The sequence below is a fragment of the Panthera uncia genome, chromosome F1 (assembly GCF_023721935.1).
Source record: "Panthera uncia isolate 11264 chromosome F1, Puncia_PCG_1.0, whole genome shotgun sequence".
Lineage (NCBI taxonomy): Eukaryota > Metazoa > Chordata > Mammalia > Carnivora > Felidae > Panthera > Panthera uncia.
In genome coordinates this window covers 66585793-66606195 of record NC_064813.1, presented here as the reverse complement: position 1 = coordinate 66606195, position 20403 = coordinate 66585793, and the positions used below count along the sequence as shown (strand labels likewise).

The following is a 20403-nucleotide window of genomic DNA, read 5'->3' as shown; positions in this document are numbered from 1 at the left end:
CCTGAGCCGAAACCAAGAGTTGGACGCTTAACCGGCTGAGCCTCCCGGGCGCCCCGAAGTGTCGCAATTATGATGAGGCTCATTATAATTGAGACACTTGCCCAGACATCTATTAAATAGATTATTGTACATAGCGCCCCACCCCCCGGGATCACTCCGGAGAGAAGGGGCAAAACGCTTCTAAACACACAGGTGGACAGTCAGAGACTTACGACCCGTCCCCTCTCGTGACCCGCCTTCCCTAAGTTGCTAAGTGCTCAGTAAGGGTGAACCCAGAGGAAGGACAAGGCACCGGCCAGCTGTGAGTTTGTAAGTTCTCCGGCCTTAAGAAACGCCACACGCCGACATCCCTGGAGGTGAGAGGCGTCGAACCTCTCACTGGACAGTGCACGCTCCCAAAAGACCAACGGAAAGTTGGATTCCCCTGCTCAGTCCTCGGTCTATGAATTATCTCCGCCGCTATGAGGTAAGTGTGTGACCTTCGCTCTTATGGCCGAAGCCGTTCAGAGGGCACGTAGCAGAGTCTGTCGGCACCTCCAACTCCAGCTCCCGGCTGATCTCACCCAGAACGCCGGGCAAAGCAGGGATCCTCCGATGTTCAAAAGAAACAAGCTCTAAAAAGTCAGCTAGTCTGCCCATGGATGGTGGCCACGGCTCAATCTGGAATACGACACAAGAACAAACAGGATTTTTGCTTAAGCAAGCCCTATACCGGTGGGGGGGCTTGACCTCATGAGCCAGAGACCAGGAGTCGTGGGCTCCACCGACCCAGCCGGGCGCCCTTAAACAAAGATTTTTTTTTTTTTTTTAAATAAAGATTCGGGATTTAGAAAAATCTTTTTGTTCTGTGAGATTATCATGTACTGAATGCCAGCTTTGGAGCTGGGGACTGGCCCCACTTCAGCCGTTGAAGAGCGATGTGTTGATTTCATGTCACCGTTTTTCACTATCTTCGAGACAGACGCTGGTATTTACTCTCAAAAGGAGATGGACAGACTCAGCTCCAAACCAGGAGCTAGAAGTGGCCGAGCTGGGTCTGCGTGGCTCCAAAGCCAGCGGTTCTGGCAGCCAGGGGGGCCTCCGGGACCCTCCCCCCCCCAGCCCCGCCTCGGCCTCGCCTGTGTCCCTCCCCAGGCTGCCAGAAGGCAGGTCTGGTGGCGCCAGCCGGGCCAGGCCTGGGGAAGTGCTGCATGAGCCACGATAAATAAATGAATGAGCAAATGGATGGCTCTTTGGGGGAGAGTCTGGAGGCCAGGCCTCTGCTCCTGAGGCTCCGAGGGCATTTGCAGGCACCCTCAAGGCCGAGCCTCGGAACCCCACACCCCGTTGTTCCGGTCCCGGGGCGGCTCCCCCCGCCTCCGCCCCGCTGCAGTCCTCCACGGGCAGCCTCCTGTCTGTCTGGCTGCCGCTTCTCCGAGTGGCAGAGGGGACACCAGACGTCCCTACAGCACCAGCTCGAGCCACCCACGGGTGACTTCAAAGCTCAAGGGCAGAGGGAGGAAGAACCGGTTCCCCCAGACCTCGCCTTACAAGCTTGAGGAGCAGGGGGGGTGGGGGGGACAGGACGGGGACAGGGGACTCTTAGGGGTTGACAGCCAAGGGCTCCAGCCCCAACCCACCCCTAGCAAGCTTCGTGACCCCAGACAAGTGATTTCTCTTTCTGGGCCTCACTTCTCACTCTGAACCAGAGGCTGGCTTCATGCCCGTGAAGGGCCGCTCCGGAGCCAGCCTCCTCCTGCCCACAAGCTGGGGCGCATAAGGGGCTGCCGTGGCCAGAGAGGAAGTGCCACAGGGCCAGGTACCCACGTGGCTGGGTGGGGGTGTATGGACCAGACAGAGACACGGGTGGGAGCTCAGGCTTCCCGGCCTGGGGCCTCCTGGGGAAGGTGCACAGTGCCCGCGGATAGTCTTGGTCACTGTCCAGCTGTGACAGGACCATAGGCAAGCCACCTCCTCTCTCTCTCTCTCTCTCTCTCTCTCTCACTTGTCTGTAAGAGGGTACTGACGGTCTTACCCTCTCTAACATCTGCTTGTCCGTGAGATGGGAGAGCCGAAAAGTCTGTGGCCCAGGCGGGTAAGGGGCGGCAGGTCTCCGGGTGGCCTCACGCCACGTGGGATTTCTGCAAGGGCCCGAGGCCACGTTCCGGATGAGCCAGCGTGGCAGGCCTGTTTGGTCTGTGGGTGACTGACGTTCCAAAGGGGGCTAACCCTTCCTCTCCACGGTGCACGGCTTAAGTTTCTGCCTTCCCTGCCCCAGCCTGGCGACCTGTCCCTCTGACCCTCAGCAGACAGGTCACTCCCCCCACCCTTCAGGCTCAGTAAGGTTAAGAGTCTGACGCTGGTTGGAACTTCTCCAAGGGGGCCCTGACTTGGGGGGATGGGGAGAGGGGACGCACAGCCGGAGAGCAGTGAGGGACCTGCTGGGAGGCTGGCTGCCCCCCCATATCTGGCAAAGTCAAGCCCAGCTGCCTTCCCCTCTCCACCCCACCCCCCCACCCTGACAAGACCAGCCCCGCCCCCCCCCCTCTGCCAGCACTGCGGGGGGGGGGGGGGGGGTGCTGCTCAACCACCTGTGCCAGGGCTGGGAAACCCAGCGTGTCCTCGACCGCCCACTTTCCCCTGGCCTTGTCCCATCCAGGCCTGGGCCGCTCGAACTCGCTGCTCCGGCCACGTTGCCTCTCTCCCAGGCTGTTGGCTGACACCTTGAAACTACCCCGATGTCACATCCTGGCCACCCGCTGCACATCGCCCAAGCCTACCGGCCCTGGTACAGGCGCCCAGCCTCCACTGCCCGCGGCAAAGCCCCTCCTTAGACTTGCAGGTGGGCCTGTGGGAGAACGGTGAGCATGAACTTAACCATCTGGCCCCAAGGCTGTTCCCCCTCCCCGGGCCTCACCTCTGCCCTCATGGCAAATCCTACTGTCCTTCAAAGTCCAGGTCAGAGGCCAGCCTTCCCTCCTCTTCACGCCCTGCTGACTCCTCCCTGGCAGCGTGAAGAGAGAATTCTGCCTGTTAAATCCATCCAGCTGCTTGCAGGGGCGGGGGAGGGGGGGGCGGTGCGGGCAGCACTGGGGTCTGCACAGCACGGGGCAGAGTGAGATGCAAGCTGGCACCCCTCCCCCACCCCTGCCAGCTCCTGCCAGGCGGTTTGGGAAGATGCTCTCGGTGTCCACTGTACTGATGGGGAAGCTCACCCTGAAAGCAAGGGGGCGCCCGGCCTGAGGCCCGCAGGTGGGAGCCGGTGGGGACCCGAGACTGGTTTCCCCCGTCTTAGCTTGCTCAGACCAAAGGTCTGGTTGGAGGAGACCTGGGCGGGGCCTCCATCGGGCCCAGAATGAAGAGGAGGGGCTGAGCGGGGCGGGGCCTCTTCTGGAAGCTGAGGCCGGAAGCTGCCCAGCAGGCACGTATCTCAGCGGTAAAATGGAAGGGGAGGGGGCTGCTGTCGTCGGGGTTCAGGGATAGGCAGCCCGGTCCCACCCTGCAGCTCCCTACCAGCCCCCCACAAGCACGTGCAGGTGAGGGCCCGGGCACCCCTGCATCAGGGTGGCCCCGGGAGGTCCCTCAGGCAACAGCTGGTCTGGCAGAGGCGGCTGGGAGAGGGTCTTGGGAGGAACACACACCCCTGACCTTCAAGGAGCTTCTGGGGAGCGGGGGGTGCCGGCCCCAAACTCACCCAGGACCACATCTCTGCCTCCAGGATGGGTGATGGGAAGCAGTAGGGAGAGGAGGCAGGGGGACCCCAGGGGCGGTAAGGGCTGGCAGGGGCACCAGCGAGGGAAGGCGGGGCTGAGGGCAGCTGGGAAAGGGCAGTGGAGGAGCCTGGGCAGGGGTGAGGGGCACAGATGGCGGGCTGGGGGACAGATGAGAAGTGAGTTTGGGGACCAGCCAAAGGAAGCAGGAGGCCCAAGGTGGCGCCCCTGACTCACGTGATTCCCCCAAGTTGCCCCTTGCCCCTGGGGCTGAGCTCTTAGCTGGGGGGGAGGGGTGGAAGGTCTCAGAGGAAAGGGCAGAAAGGCCCAGAGCTTAAACTGGAGGGGTCCAGACCAGACCCTGGGGGCCACGCAGGGCTGGGGGCAGACGCCAGTGGGTTCGCTCCCAGGTTCCCCCACCCCTGTGGGTACCAGCCAGAGCTGCTGTGGGTACATGAGGGTGACAGAGAGAGGGGCCTCGTGTCCTGTGATGGGAGTGAGGATCACCTACCTAGGCCAGCCCAGACACAGGGTGGCCACCGGGCAGTGGCCCTGGTGTCCTGACCGTCCCCAACAGACCCCTGGGGCTCCTGGCTCTCTTTTTCTCTCGGATACAGGGGACACAGCGGCTTCGGAGACCTCAGACCCAGCTCAGCGCTCCTACTCCCTGAGGGGCTAAGAGGGACAGGGGGCTTGGGGACCCTTCCCAGCCTCCCCCAGACTTTGCGATGCTTTTCAGACCCTGAAAAGCCCCCAGCACCCACAACCTCTGGGAACCCAGGGAGGCCAGGCTGTGCCCCCTCCCCTGAAGCCAGGCCCCTCCCGGGATGAGGAATCTGGCCTCCCTTCTAGCCTGAACCCCTGCCCTGGAGACTCAAGCTGACCAGTCAGCTGTTCACGCAGCATAAATTCTGAGCACCTGCAGGCGGTGAGAAAGGTGAACAGGATCAAAAGGCATCCTCAAGAGGGGACGACGGTCTACAGAGGGGACAGTCTACGGAGGGGACAAGCATCCATGGAGGGGACAACAGTCCGCGGAGGGGACGAGGGTCCAGAGGGGATGACGGTCCGCAGAGGAGACGAGGGTCTGTGGAGGGGATGAGGGTCCGTGGAGGGGGCAAGGGTCCATGGAGGGGACGACAGTCCACGGAGGGGACAAGGGCCCAGAGGGGACGACAGTCTGTGGAAGGGACAGTCCGTGGAGGGGACAAGGGTCCATGGAGGGGACGACAGTCCGTGGAGGGGACAGGGGTTCAGAGGGGACAACAGTCTGGAGGGGACAGTCTGTGAAGGGGACGAGGGTCCAGAGGGGATGAGGGTCCACGGAGGGGACGACAGTCTGTGGAGGGGACAAGGGTCCAGAGGGGATGACAGTCTGGAGGGGACAGTCCGTGGAGGGGACGAGGGTCCATGGAGGGGATGACAGTCAGTGGAGGGGACAAGGGTCCAGAGGGGACAACAGTCTGGAGGGGACAGTCCATGGAGGGGACAACAGTCTGTGGAGGGGACGAAGGTCCATGTGGGGGGGGTGAGGGTCCATGGAGGGGACAACAGTCCACGGAGGGGACAAGGGTCCAGAGGGGACGACAGTCTGTGGAGGGGACAGTCCGTGGAGGGGACGAGGGTCCACGGAGGGGGGGGGTGAGGGTCCACGGAGGGGGGGGTGAAGGTCCATGGAGGGGACAAAGGTCCACAGAGGGGGCGCCTCCTCACACACACCCTGCGCTCCTGGTTCAGCCCCCAGCCAGAGGCCCGCAGGAGCCCGTTGGCTCACAGCCCTACGACAGCCAGCGGTCCCTCCTGAGCCCCCGCCGCCCACCACAGCCCCTTCTGGAGCCGGCGGGCGCTCTCCCCTTCCTGAAGTCACACTGCGCCATTCCGTCCCTACACTCGCACGGGACGTGCAGGCCGGTCGAGGAGCCCGGTCAGGAAGGACTTCTGGGCAGTAAGTGGCCCAGCGGACTCTGGGTGAGCGCAGGCCCTCACCTCACCTGGCCGGGTGGGTCTGGGTCTGGGGCTCTAAGCGGTGCGGGAGGCGAGGTCAGCGGCAAACGTGGAGCCGGGGCGCCACCTAGTGGCTTCCCACCTCCCAGCCCAGAGCCCGGTGGGGGTCCTCTGCCCCTTCCTCACACCCTCTGGCCGGCGACAGCTTTTGAGTGCCAAATACAGAACAGGCATTTTGCTTACATCGCTTTATGTAATCTCTCCCCAGCCCCCCAGTCCCTTTGTTTGAGGATCAGAAACCCAAGGTTCCCAGAAATTAACCTGCCGAGATCTCTCGGCCGGGACGGGGGCCCAAGGCTCACCCTCGGGAACCCATGGCCCTCGGCAGCTGTGAGCTCCGGCCCTGAGGGCCCGAGGCGGGTGGGGAGGATGAGGTGGGGACAAGGTGGGTGTGGGGTCCCCTGTGCTTACACGCCAGCCCAGTGACGGAGCCCCCAGCCGACAGCACAGCCCCAACAGCGTTTCCTGGGGCTGAGTCTTCAGTTCCCATGAGGTGGGGACGGGGAGGAGGCAGGAGACTTCAGTCCCCGGGGGCTGCCGCTTTCAAATGTAACAAAACCCCAAGGAAAGCCCTCGTGCTGGGCCTCCATCCCAGGGGGCACAGGCCAGTGTGTGCAGCCAAGGGGCCCCTCTGGGGGCACATGCACCAAGGCTCTCTGGCTGCAGAATCAGATTCCTGTCCCCCCACAGCCCCCACCCCCCGCCCGCTGGCCCCCAATCATTTGCATATATTTGCATGAACAGCAAGGCAGGTCCAGCTAAAGCCTTTTCTTGGCAACAGTGGCATCAGTGCAAGGCCGGGTGACTCTCCTAGGGAGCCGGAGAAGACGACAGTTCAACGGTCCCCGGGGTCAGGGGACCCCGGGCCTCAGCCCCTCCGCGGGCTCCGGAAGTGTCTGTCCTTCTTCCCTGACCTGTGGGGAGACCAGGTAGGGGCAGGAAGAGGCCTTCAGGACCACGCCGCGTGGTGAGAAGAGGCTCCTGTAGCAGCGGGGACCTGTCCCCCCTAAGGCAGGGGGGGGACGGACCCACCCTCCCAGTGTGAGGTCCCCGGCCAGCGAGGCAGGAAGCCTCCTCGGCACTGTAGGTACACGCTGGACGCAAGTACTCGGGAGGAAAGGTCCCCCCAGCCCGAGGGGGCTCCCAGGACCACCGTGGAGCGAGCACAGGCGGCCTCCTGACCTCAAGGGAAGACCGGAGCGCATCTGGATGCTGCTCGAAGGGGAGCCCGCCGTGGATTACAAACTCAAGACTGGGACTCAGGGCCTGTGCTCCCTCACCCCCCCCCCCCCCCCCCGGCCCCCGCCCACAGCTGCCCACCTCTTCTTCAGTGCTTTGTCTCCAAAGAAGTGGCTGAAGATGAAGCCCTCAAAGTCATCCACCTCATCGTCGTCACCCGTCTGCCTCACCGCCACCTCCTCCAGGCTGTCCTCCAAGGCATCCACAAAGTCCCGGAAGCGGAGGCGGTCATGGCGGAAGATGCCATCCTCCCCAAAGTAAGCGGGCGAGAGCGGCAGCTCCTGGGTCAGCTGCCCGGCCCAGGGCAGCCGCGCCAGGTAAGTGGTCAGCACAGAGGCCAGCTCCTGTCGCCGCACCGGGGCCAGCTCTGCCCCGAAGGCCAGGCCCTCCTGCCGGGCACACTCGCGCACACCTGAGCAGCCCTGCGGGGCCCGGTACTTGCGCCTCAATAGCTCAGCCCACGGTGCCGGTGCCGGGCGGCCTCGCCCGTCGCTAGCGCCCTCCTCCCGCTGAGGGTGCTGCTGCCCCCCGGGGGGGTGAGGGCTCCCACTCCTCCTAGGGCGCTCCTCAGGGCCCTGCCGCCTGGCGTCCTTCCTGCTGCCCCACTCCGCCCCCTGCGGCTTGCCCTCCCCCCAGCCCTCTGCCACCTCCCGGCCCTCACCCCCCCAGTTCTTTCTCTCCCGACCAGACCCCTCCTTCTTGTGCCTCCGGGGCTCAGCGCTCCGGTCCCCCTGCCCACCCCGCCACTTCTCCTTTCCACTCCACTCCCTGGGACTCTGGAAGCGGGGCTCCCGGTGCCCGGCCTCTGAGGCGTTGGCACCGACCCCGGGGTGCCCGCCCCACTTCTCCAGGCCCTGCAGCTTCTGGGCCGGTCTGCGGCCCAGCTCGGCCAGGTCCCCTCGGCCCGCACCGCTCAAGCTCTGCTCCAGGTCCTGCCGCACCGCCCCCAGCAGCCGCCGCTGCCTCTCCAACTCGCGCCTTAACGCCTGGGCCTCCGCCTCCAGCCGTTCCTGCTGCTCAGGGAGGCCAGGGCCCGGCTCCCACTCCCCGGAGACCCCGCCGCCCAGAGGGCCTCCGCTCCAGGGGACGCACACCCCGTCTGGGCCCCGCACGCAGCCGGCCCGCAGCCGCTGCAGCTCGGACTTCAGGGTGCGCTGGGCGGCCTCGCCCCGCCGCAGGGCCCCCCCGCAGCCGCGCGTTCTCCTCTTCCAGCTCTCGGGGCTGGCGCACCAGGCTCTGAAGCTCCTCCTTCTGGGCCTGTGGTGGAGGGTGCCACAGGCGGGTCGGGAAGGGCCCGGTGCCTCCCGCCCCGCTTCCGCCCAAGGGAGTCGGCAGGACACGGCCTAGGACGCTCAGAGAGTCTGGTTCTCGACCCCCTCGCCATCCACAACCTGCACCGAGCCCGTGACCCCAAATTCCGTCACAGACCTCAGCTTCCACGTCCTCTACAAGGACACACTTCGATCCACCTGAGATCGACCAGACGCGGCTCTCACGGCCCTTTCTGCCTCCCACACCCAGAAGAGACGTTATTAATCGAGCCTCGGCAGTCCTACCGATCCCTGTTCACACGGGGCCCCGGGCAGACTGCACCCATCAGGCAGGGTGGCCTCAGGCAGCGGGGGCGCCAGCCGGGATGCCAGCCGGGCCTGGGCCGTGGCCGCAGGGTGTGAGCAGAGAGCCAGGAAGAAAGCCTAACTCCAGTGGACAGAGGAGATGGTGGGGGGGAGGCGAGCAGAGGCAACCTGTAGGACACACACCCCTCCCACCCCTCCCCTCACCCCTGCGCGTGCCCACCTGGAGCTGGGCCTGAAGCAGCCGAATGTCCTGGTTCTCCTTGGCCAGCTTGTCCAGCAGGAGGGCCATGCTCTGCAGGCTGGGCACCCTGTCGGGGGCTGCTGAGGCCTGCAGCGGCTGCCCCAGTCCATCCTAAGGGCACAGGAGCCAGTGACCCCTCCCGCCCCACAGCCAGGCCGCCCCGAGTCTCCCGGACGGTCCCCGCGCCCCCCACGCCATCCAGCACCTCCGCATCCGAGCCGGTGTCTGGGAAGGCCTGTGGCTGTGCTTCCTCCGTGGGCCCTGTGGGAAACCAAAGTCCCAAAACTGGCCCGCTCCCTCACCCCTGCACACACACGGTCACCCGCCTGCCCTGGGCCTACCCTACGGCTGAGAAGTCCGGCAGGAGAGGGCCGAGGGTCGCCCTGAACAGCTGAGAAGGTCAGTGACTGAGCAATGAATGCACAGCCCAGGGGCCCTACTTCTGACTCGGGGAACCGCCAGTGGCCTCCCTGAGGCCGGGCAAGGACGAGCCAGGGCCCCGCCCCACTCACCGCTGTCAAACTCCGAGAGGCCGCCTGAGGATGGAGACAGAGGGGCTCGGTGAGGCCAGAGCGGAGGAGAGGGGCAGGAGGGGTCGCGGAGACAGGGAGGAGGCCGCGGCAGGGAGGTAGCGCTCACCGCAGAAGAGCAGGATTCCCAGGCCCAGCAGAACCAGGGCCCCAAGGAGACACACGTTGGGGGAGAGGCCCGGCTCCCCGCCCGCGCCCTCGCCGCGGGCCTGGCCCTCCACGCCCAGGGCCGCCACGGGCCGGGGGGTGCTGGGCTCCCGTCCCCGCCGCCTCCGCAGCCCCTCCGCCTCCACGTCTGTGTCTGTGTCGTCCTCACTGCTGGAGCGGCGGGCCTCCTCCACGGGCCAGGCTGGAGAAGCAGTGGGCACGAGGCAGTGAGGCGACCGCAGAGAGAGACATAGTCAGGGACCCTGCCCCCGTCCACCTGGGCGGTCTTCAGATGCCCGGCCTATGGGGGGGGGGGGGGGGGGGGAGGGGCGGTCCTTCTATCTGCAAACTCAGGGAGCAGCTCTTCCCTAAAAGCACCCCCTCCTCCACACGTGCCCCCCACCCAGCTCCCTCGGCAGCTCCTGTGCCCGCCGGGCGCTGCCTCTCAGTCCATCCTGGCTCTTCCCGGTCCTAAAGGCGAGGGTCCCGCGGGGCCCGGCCATCTCCCCGCACAGTCACCCACACCACTGACTTTCCTCCGTAGCAGACGAGCCCCCAGTCCGTAGATCCTGACCTGGCCTGCCCACGGCCCCGGGCCTGATGACCATCTGCCAGCCACCCTACCTGAGTGTCACCTGGGGACCAAGCTCTCAGTACCCCACCCTCCACACCGGTGCCCCCCCCACCCCTGTTCAGAGAACGACCCCACTGCTACCACCTGGCCACCTGAGCCCTCCCCCCGGGCCCTCCCCCCACACCCCTGCCTCGTGTCTGCCTACCCTCTCTTCGGCAGCTTTGCGCGAGCACCTCGCTCGTGCCCTTAACGGCCCAGGTCTTGCCCTCTCCCTCCACCCCGTCCTTCAGCAGAGAAGGACTCGCCCGCTCCTTGGCCACAGCCTTGGCCAAAGGCTCCTCAGCGCGGGACAGGCGGCCCGTGCCTCTGCTGACGACCAACGGCCTGCTCCTTCTCAAGATGCCCTCCAACCTGAACCTTCCCCCGACCGCTCCCGCCCCTCTCTCCCTTCCCTCAACTGTCCCCTGGCTGAACCACTCTCCCCTCCCCTCCCTCCTCTCCCCTTCCCCCTCCTTTCCCCACGCTCTTGGTCTGACTTCCATTTGGTTCAGACGAGTCTGCCTCTCACACGGGCCACGCACCGCCCACCCCCCCTCCCCTCCTGGGCACAGAACTGACATGTGAAAGAGGCTCAGGGAACAAGAGTTGAATCTAGAAGCAAGAAAAGAAGGGGCCTCGTGGCACAAGGGAAAGAGTCAAGCAGACCCAGGCCCTGCCGCTTACCAGCTGTGTGACCTCGGTCAAGTCACTTGACCTCCCTGAATCCTCGGGGGTAGTGGTGAGGTTTCACTGACACATGGCAAGGCGAGTGCTACGCTGCTAAGTGCCGGGGCCTGGACCAGAACCGTGCTCAGCAGCAAACGCCCTGCCCCCCATTCCTTCCAGAAGGAGAGGAAAGACGGAGACCAAAAGGCTCTCACCTGCGTTGGGAGATGAGGGCAGGCTCTGTGGGGGGCTGTGACCCTCCAGGTCCTGCGTGTCTCGTGTGTCTTCTGGGCCTGCCACCACAGGGGCCTCCTCCAAGTCTCTCTGGACCACCATGTCTCCCAGGCCGGAGGGCTTCGTGGCACAAGCGTCACCTTCCAGGACACCCTGAGCAGACACAGCCACGAGCGGCTCCAGGCCTCCCCCCTCTCCAGTTGCCCTCCCCAAACCGGTGAAGATCCTCACCTCGGCCTCGGTCTTCTCTGGCAGAAGGGGACCGCACTGGGGACTTTCAGTCTGGAAGGGGGTCTCTGCAGCAGACGAAAAGGCCCAGGAAACATACCAGTGTCCCCCAGATGAACTTTCTACACAGCCCTCTGGCTCCCACAGGCCCTACCAGATTAGAAGGGGCAGGAGACCCCGCAGCGTAGAGGAAGGCGGCTGCACCCGCCCTCAGGAGGGCCTGTTACCTTCTCCATTCACGGCCCCAGCTAGTTCATCAGCAGCTGCCTCGAAGTGGCTCCGAGGGGCCTGGGGAGCTTTCCCGGGTTCTGGGTCCATCCTGGATTCTGGGCCCAAGGTCTCCACGGGCAGGCCCTGGGGGAGGGGGTGCTCCAAACCAGGAGCACGGGTGCTCTGCTGGGGTCCCTGGGGCCAGCCGCACGGCCCGGGGACCCCCACCCACATCTCACAAAAACCTACACGTGCCATAGCGAGCTAACGCGAGGTGGGGGAGGGCGGCGGGCGGCAGCTCCTCTCCCTGACCTCCCTGACCTCGCTTGACCTCCCCTCCCTGCCCTGCCCTGCCACCGTGAGGGACTTCCAGAGGCAGCTGCTGGCCAATGGAAAAGTGCGGCTGGGCCAAGACACCCCATCACCTAGGAACCTGGTGCCCCCCACCCTCCCAAAGAAGCCGGCCAAGGCCGGGGTCTCCCACCTCCCCACCAATGGAAGCTGCTGACTGGCTGGGAGGTGGGCGGCCGGCAAGAGAACAGAGCCCCTGGCCACTTAAAGGTCACGATCACGTTCCCCATGGGTTTCCCTGCAGCGTCCACTCGACAGGCCGCCCACTTTACTCGCATCTTCCAGGCTTTTCTGGCCTCTTCCACTGCCCCACACGCAGCTGCTGGCAGCCGACAACTTGGCCCGCCCCCCCCCCCCCCCCCCGGTCTTCGCCCCCCGCACACCCCTGTCCAGCAGGCCTGCCACCCGCTCACCCAAGCAGGGCTTCTGCAAGCCCTCCAAGGATCGTTGTGCGCCTCAGTCCGTTTCTGTGCGGTTTTCAAACCACTCGTTTCACCACGGCCACCCCTCTAAGCCAGGAATCACAACCCCCTCTTACAGCGGGGGACAGAGAGGAAGGCCCCGCAGTCGTTCTGGGCCGGGGCTCCGGCCCCAGGCCCTGTGTCCTGCCCTCGCTCCCACCCTCACACCCCTCCCCCTGGCGGTCCTAACACTCCAAGTCACGGGGCCCGGGGCCCTTGACGAGCTTTCTCCGGCCCCCTCCCCCTTCTTGGTGGCTTTGGGGGCACAGGAGCCCACTGGCTTCCTGCCCCCACTGCCAGCCGCGCTGCCCGACCTTCAAAACACTCCCTCGTTCACCCCACCCACAGGCGGTGACTGTCCCGAGGCCCTCGAACTCACAGCCCTTCTGTGACTCCCCCACCCAGGAGGAGGCCTGCGTGCCGGGGCCTGCTCCCCCTCCTCCTGCCCCTGGAGCTCCTCTCGGCCGCCAGCAGGAGGTGACACAGGTGCCCGGCAGAACCGAGCAAGGGGACAGACCCAAAAGGCAACCCAGCCCCGCAGGAACTTCTCTCCCACAGGGTTCCCAGGCCTGCGTCCTACCTCCGAGCCGGCAAGCACCCAGCTGTTGTCAGAGTCTGGGCAGGAAGCCATGGTTGCTGGGGTCCCCGAGGGGGCTGTGGCTGCCACCTGCGGAGAAAAGTGCTCTTAAGGACCCCGGTTCCCTTCGGCGAAGGCAGGATGCAGAGAGCAGCCTTGGCTGGGTTCCCGGGGCTGAGCAGTGGCTTCCAGAACCAACCCTTCGAACCCGGACGCTTGAACTTTCCTGGGCAGTATCAGCTCTTACAGATCAACACCTGTCAGCACACACAGAGAAGTTCACCTGTGGTCCCTGGGAGACTGAACTGATTTTGAAAGGTCCAAGCACGGAGCTGGAGAGGATCTGGGGGTACCCAGGCCAGCGCCCCCAGGTTAGAGCCAGCGGAAACGGAGGCGTCAAGGCTGCTGACCTGCCCGGGACGAACAGCTAATGGGAGGAGGGAAGAGAACAACCACCCAGGCCCCCCCACAATCACTCCCCAAGCCCCTCACCGCGGCTCAGAAGCTGAGACTGGACGGCCTCCTTCCCACTGAAGTGTCCTGCCCACCATACATCCTTCCTACAGGCTGGTCAGGGGTTCTCAACGCTGGCTGCACACTGGGGCCGCCCGAGATTCTGATTCAACTGATTTCGGGTCAGACCCAGGCATGGGTCTTGGGGGTTTTTGTTGTTGTTGTTTATTTGTTTTTTTAATTTTTCTCTTTAATGTTTATTTTTGAGAGAGAGAGAGAGAGACAGAGTGAGAGTGTCAGACGGGCAGAGAGAGGGAGATACAGGATTCGAAGCAGGCTCCAGGCTCTGAGCTGTCAACACAGAGCCCAACTTGGGGCTCGAACTCACGGACGGTGAGATCATGACCCGAGCCGAAATCGGACGGCTCCACTGACTGAGCCCCCAGGCGCCCCCCCTCGCCCCGCCCCCGCCAGGCATGGGTCTTCTTGGAAACCTCCCAGAAGGCTCTCTCCTGTGCAGTCCGGCCTGAGAACACCTGACATGGCCGAGACGCGTTTCAGCACACCCTTGGTAAATCTCCTCGTCATGCTGACTCTCCATTCTAAGTTCTGTTTCCTTTCTATGTAATCTGCAGGGTCATCCCATGGAACTCAAGGCAACTGGGAAAAGGGTTTAAAGACAGCCATCGTTTGTCAAGGCCTTACGGTTTGCAAAGTGCAGACGAAAATCAGGGCTGCGGCCCTGCGCCCTGCTACTCGCCTCTGACTCGGCAGGTGGGGGTGGGAAGTCACGCCAGCTTCTGAAGCCTGACACAAAGTGGGGTAAGGAGAGGGAGACCTGTCCTGTCACTCCAGCCAAGACTGTCCCCTGAGTCTGGGCAGCTGTGACGGGGACCTGGCACAAGGCAGGAGGATAAGATGAGCTGACCCCACCCCCCCCCAAGTCTTGGGCTGTGGTCCTTCAGAGGAGGACACAGGACCACTCACAGAGGGGCCAAACAGGGGGCACAGGAGCAGGGCTCTGTAAGGAAACGCTAGGAAGGGAAGTGAGGCTTGGGAAGAAACGCTTAGGGACCCCCGCGCGGCCCCCATCTATTTAAGCTGGTGCCAAGTCCTGCGCAGGGTCCTGATGCTCCTGTGGCCTTTCAAGACCCACGCCCGGGACAGACAGCTGACGGTGTCTTCCCCGAGGCCCGTGCCTCCTAGACACGCACAGCCGTCCCACAGGCAGACAGGAGAATGGCTGCAAGGACCCCCACACCACATCCAACGGGACCCCCCGGCCAGCTTCTGAAGGCATCCACACAGCCAGCCCTGTTAGGCCTGCCTGCCACTCTCGGGCCTTCCGCCGCCTTCTGTCACCATCTCCCCATTCCCAGTTGCTGCGCGTGACTGTTAACAGGTGGTGGCAGGAAGGAAGTGGCAGCAGCTTGGGCTGAAGTCTCTGTTTCTCCCTGGCCGTGTACAGCCTGCTCGGGTCCTCCAGAACCAGGAACCATGGCAACCAGGGTGATGTCAGACTCACTGTCTCCATGGAAACCAGCCCCGGCATTTGGGTCAACAAAGACAAATACTTCTGAGCCCCAAACAGGAGACAGTCTGGAACCCCTGCACCCAGAGTTCCAAACTCTGCCACTGCTCTGTCCGTAGAGTGCATCCAAGATTCCAAAAGATGGCCCCGTTCTCCTCAGCCCGCATCGCTTTACCTTTTTAGGAAGTTCCCTTCTCGGTCCAACCTACATCGCTCCCCGTGGGGTTTCAGATCTCGTTCCGGTCTACCTCTCCACCTCCACCCTCCCCACAAAAACGGACCTTAAGGCTTGTCAGACACTCTGCTGTTCCTAGAGGACAGCTAAAGGGGGAGCTCTCCCCCCTGCACAAGCTGGCAAGTCTGGCCCAACTCAAGCCCTGTAGGGGTGGCTGCCCCAAACCTCGGAAGCAAAGGACCCCCGCGCCACCAGAGCATGCCCGGGGCGCCCGAGCAAGTGCCGGTCCGGGACACGGCCGTCCCGGACGCCTCCTCTCCAGGCCCAGCAGGGACCAACAGCTCCCGGGTCCCCGGGGACCAGCGTCTCCACGCCCCTCCCGTGTGATGGGGTCCGCGCGACCCCTGCCCCGCCGGGGCCTCACCTGACCCAGCAGTACCCGCAGTCCTCACCCGACTTGTTGCGGCCTCCCCGGGTTTCCAGCCCAGGAGAGGAGGGGCCCACGTGACCGGGACTGGCCAATGGAGAACCAGTGTCCCGGAGAGGGCGGAAACTTTGGGCCAATCAGCGCTGGAATCGAGAGCCGGCGGAGGGGAGGGGGACCTGCCGGGCCCCCAGCCCCGGGCTCTCCTCCCACGGTCGGCTGGGCTTCCCGCAAGCTGGGTTTTCGGTGACCTCGCCTACTTTCCCAGTGTAGAAACAGTTGCTAGGGGGAAGACCCAAAACTGAAAGCGAAGGGTGGTACCTCCCGAGACCGCAGGGGCCAGGTCGACCCCAGGACAGACAGGGACAGCTGCAGGATGGGGGAAGGGAGATGGCATCCCGTGGGTTGGAAATAACCCTCCCACCGCTCTCCTCGCCCTGCGCCAGTGCAGATTAAGGATGCCACCGCTACTTTTCTACAGGGGACACCTGGGAAGCATCCCCAAGTGAAATCTGCTAGACCAGGGGCAGCCCCCTTCCCACTGCACTTGACCTGGAGCTCTACTTGACCCCTAACCCAAACAACTGGGGGAGGGGCAGTAGGCGCTAAACCCAGAAACACCAACGGCACTTGCCTCCCTGGGGCCCTGGCTCCAGGCCGGGTCCAGGAATGTGCCCAGAAAAGAACTGCTTTCCCACACCAGGGACGCAGGGGGAGGGGTGGCGCACACAGGCCTCCCTCGGCTCCTCGCCTCGCACCAAGGTCAGCTCAGGGGCCAGAATCTCCACCATTCTCTCTTCCAGGAACCCTGGGCACGTAGGTATCCTCACCCCTCAGGCATCCGCGCCGGCGGTGGCAGAGGTTAGTTCCAACCTTCGTGTGCTGAAACAGCCAGGAGTCCTCGTCTGGACTTTCAAGTCATTTTATTAATCCAACCGTACAAAAGACCCCCACCACCACATCTCTGCCACCCCCAGTTCCTTCCAAATAGTGTAGAGGGGGCGATTGAGCAGACCCCTCCCCAGGAGCCACTTACAAAAGGCAGAGATGGCGGAGGAATGGGGGGGGGGGGGGAGACGTCACAAAAATAGCAACAGATAAAAGAGGGGCCACAGAACCACAAACACAACACACAGCTGGGGGCGGGAGGCCGGACACCGCGGGAGCGAAGCCGAGGCCCCTCCCTCCCTTCCCACGGCCTCGAAAACGGCTGGCTCCACCCGTGCAGGCAAATGAGTTCTTCACATGCTAAAGTCACGGGGGGGGGGGGGGCGGTGTGTGTATGTGTGTAGGGTGGTGGGTGGGTGTGTGGGTGTATGTGTAGGGTGCAGGCAACCCCTAGCTCCTTGCCAGACCACACATGTGCCTGCTTCCCCGCCCCACTGAGGAACGTGTGCAGGAGCCCGGCCGGCCGGCCCGGGGGCCCATACCCGGCAGGCAGCGCCTACGAATCAGTATATGAACCCATCCAGCCCAGTATGGGGCTCTGGCGGAGAGGAGTGAGAACTGCTAGATCACCTGGCCCCAAAAGATCTACAGAAAGGTAGCACACACCCAGGCTACGGACTGCACTTCGAGGGCCATGGCTATGACAGTCCCACGGCCTCCCTCCCCCACGGGCTGGGCCAGGGAGCCTTGTCAGGAGATGAGGTATAAGGGCTCCGTGCCTTTTCAAGCTTTCCTTCAGTCAAGCCAGGGAGGCAGAGGGATATAGGTGACGAAAGCTCTAGACCAGCGCCAACACTACTGTGCAACAAACCGAGGGGGGGGGGGGGGGGGGGCATGGGGAGCACTGTACAACCAGAGTCCCAGGTCCCAGGACAGTCCAAACCTCAGATATTCTGGTCAGACCACATATCCCAATTTTTGGCAAAAATATGGTCATTAAAAGCCCAAGAGAGGCTGAGAAAGGGCCAGTGGCTTTGGTATGAGGGACACAGGTCCGGACAGCATCTCTCTCGCACAGTCTTGAAGCCCCAAATCACCAAGAAACTGCCCCAGCCGAGCGCTCTCCTGCTTCTCCAAGCTATTTGGTTGTCTGAGGGGGTGAGGCCTGGGTACGTCGTGGAGGAGGCAAGGGGAGGGTAAGAAAAGGGAAAATTCCCCATTTATTACCTAAAGCTGTCTCCTAAAGCCCATGAAAGTGTTACCGCGGGGATGGGACTCCGACTCCTCTGGCCAGAAACCTTTAACACTTCACTCCAAAAACTAAGGCTGCAGCTGCGGGGCTGGACAGGCGTGTTAGGCACAGGTGCTGGGGCGTCCGTCATCCGCACAGAGGAGACCCCTGCCCTCCGGATCTTCTTCCAGCCTCTTCTCCGTTGCAGCCACACCCCTAGGCCTTCAGAGACGGGAGCCACCACAACGCTGGTAGGGCTTTGGTTTCCTGATCTCTGCAGATCTCAACGTGTACAGGTAATTTTCCAGAAAGGCGAGCGATCCAGACTCTTCTGCCTGCCCACCTCAGGTCCTTCTCTGCCCTCAGGAGCCACCGTATCTCTGCCCCCTGGGGACAGGAGGCCAGTGGAAACGAGGACCGAGAGCCAGACTTGGGAACCCTCACCCTCGCCAGGGTCAGCCATCGTTAGCAGCCACCAGCTGCCCCACGCCCTCGCGGATGTACACAGACTGGATCTCCTTGGTCTTGAGGCAGAGATCGCAAGCCCAGACGGCGGAGGCCTCGGTGGTCAGCAGCCCGTACGCGCTCTCAGTCATGCCTGTGCACTCGCGATGGAACCACTTCTGGCAGGAGGCCTCGCACAGGATGGCGTCCTGGTCGTCATTCACCTCGCTGCGACAGGCGCCACACGGGTACACCAGGCCTGGGGGAGGCTGAGGCCCTGACCCCCCGCCAGCTTTGCTGGGGGGCGCCAGGCTGTTGGCATCTGGGGTTCCCCCCCCCCCGCCCACTGCTGTTTGGGGGGAAGCTGGGCTGGTTCCCGTTAACCGCAGCAGCTGGGGAGCCTGAGTGAGGCTCTGGGGGAAAAGCGGTGGGAGCGGGGGGATTCAAGGGCTTTCCCCCATCCTCACCACCAGGGCCAGGAAAGCCAGGGTCCGGGCCAGGGAAGGGACTTGTGTTTGGGGGCAGGCTGGGGAGCCCCTGACCAGGTCTCTGGAGAGGAGAAGGGCCAAAAGGTGCCCCTGGCTGGGCAAAGCGTTGGGGGAGAGAAGGAGGGCCCAGCTCCCCTCTGGGAGGCTGTCCCATGGTGGGTGAGATCATGGGGCCAAATCCTCCCACCGGGCCTGGCATCATCTGCCCACCAGGAGGGCTGAAGTTTTGGCCCAGAGGCTGGTTGAAGGGTTGGCCAGGAAAGTTCATGTTGCCTGGAGGTGCGTAGCCAGGGCCCTGGGGGGGCATGTTGAAAGCTGGGCCCATAGGATTGGGAGGGAAAGGAGGGGGCTGGCGACGGAGAGGCTGGGGACCCCCTCCACCCCCAGTGCCGTAGCCTGGGGGTACCTGGCCTGCCATGCCCCCCTGTACGCGGAAGCCTCCAAAAGGGACAGGACTGCCAAGGAACGGAGGGGCTGCGCCCCCCACCTTAGGGGCTCCGAAGTCATCCTCAAAAGGGTTGGATGCAACCAGGTGATCCACCATGGGAGTCGGGGGTGGTGCAAACTCCGTCAGATGTGAGTATGCAGGGCCCTAGTGGGGAACAGAGGACGAAGAAAGGATCACAGAAGGAAACACACAGCTAGAAGCCAGCAGAGCCGTAGAAATGCAGGACTTGTTCTGGAGGCTGGTAAAGGCCAGCTCGGATCCCAAGTCAAGACAAACCTCAGAACATAACGGAAACGGGGTGGAAAAAGCAGACAGAACCGCGCTGGAATCCTAGCTCTGACTCCAAATAATCTGGAGACCCTCGAACAGGTACTCAACTTGTTAAAGCCTCAGATCCTCATGTGTAAAATAGGGGCAGTGCCCATCTCCCAAAGCTGCTAAAGTACTAACAGCACAAAGTGCTAGAAAAAAGACGGCTCTTCCTGACAGATAAGATCCTTGGTCAAGTGGCCTCACACACAGCCCTCGCGCCCCCCCCCCCCCCCCCCGTCAGGAAGTTGAGGGACAGGACCAGAAGCAAGGAAACTTTCTCTTCTCCCCCGCACGAGAGGCTACATCCCAGCCTACTGGAGTGGCAGCTAGGAGTCACCCCCACCGTCAAGCACCATTCACCTGAGTATTTGACTTCCTTCGCTTCTTTTCTGGGCTCTTCATCTGCAGACCTAGGAAGAGCAGCAGAATGCAGACCCAAACGCATCTCCCTGAGGCTGCCCCGACCTCCTGCCTCCCGGACGCGCCGGAGCAGCTCTTCTAACTTGGACACGCACTCGCTCATTCACTTAACAAACACGAACAAAGGTGCGCTACGAAGAACGCTGCACGGCCGCACTCTCGGCTGCCTCCTCCCTTAAATGAGACACCCCCCCACCCCGATGCCCTCAGACTCCCAAGTGGCTCCTGGAGTCCGTGCGTCTCCAAACCCTAGGGTCCCCAATCTGTGACAAGGACCCCCCCGTCCCCCCGCCCGAGCCTCCCTTCGGGTCCCCCGGTCCCAGGAACCCCCGCCTGCGCCCACCCGCCAACGTCCCCCCGGCCGCCAGGTCCTGGGCGCTCTCACCGGCCTTGCCCTGCTTCCTCCCGGTGCCGGGCGGCGCAGGGGGCGGTGCGGGGCCGCCACCTCCCTCCAGCTTGTCCGGTGGGGGCGGCGCCGAGGCGGCCATGGGGCGGGGGGGGCCGGGGTCAGCGGCGGCGGCGGACGGACGCGCCCTCAGGCGGCACCATCGCCGGGAGGGGGCTCGGGGCGCCCGCAAGGAGCGGCCAGGCCGGGCGGCGAGGCCAGGCGGCGAGCGCAGCGCCAGCCGCCCGCCCGCGGCCGCGGCAGCAGCCGGAAGCGGAAGTCGGCGTGGCCGCCGCCGCGCGGCGAGGGGCGGGGCCCGGGCCCGGGCCGGACCACCCGGAGCCGGAGCCTGGGGGGAGGGGGGAGGCTGGAGATGCCGCTGCGGGAGGGGCCGCCCCGCCTCCCCTCCCCCTCCCCCACTCCCACCCTCGCCCGGC

General features: G+C 64.1%; 2 protein-coding genes across 2 annotated transcripts; both read right to left on the bottom strand.

The window, feature by feature from the left end:
- Nucleotides 1-5866: 5866 nt before the first annotated feature.
- Nucleotides 5867-15477, bottom strand: PBXIP1 (PBX homeobox interacting protein 1). The gene is given in 12 exon segments (XM_049634906.1): nt 5867-6607; nt 7014-8116; nt 8118-8189; nt 8730-8861; nt 8956-9011; nt 9263-9286; nt 9390-9629; nt 10922-11093; nt 11172-11236; nt 11396-11522; nt 12771-12857; nt 15379-15477. Coding segments are annotated over 11 exon segments (2088 nt in total). The 5' UTR covers nt 12822-12857; nt 15379-15477; the 3' UTR covers nt 5867-6561.
- A 779-nt stretch (nt 15478-16256) lies between these two features.
- On the bottom strand, nt 16257-20308 carry PYGO2 (pygopus family PHD finger 2). Its single transcript, XM_049634907.1, is given in 4 exon segments — nt 16257-18251; nt 18253-18993; nt 19522-19571; nt 19967-20308. Coding segments are annotated over 4 exon segments (1221 nt in total). The 5' UTR covers nt 20070-20308; the 3' UTR covers nt 16257-17924.
- Nucleotides 20309-20403: the final 95 nt, after the last annotated feature.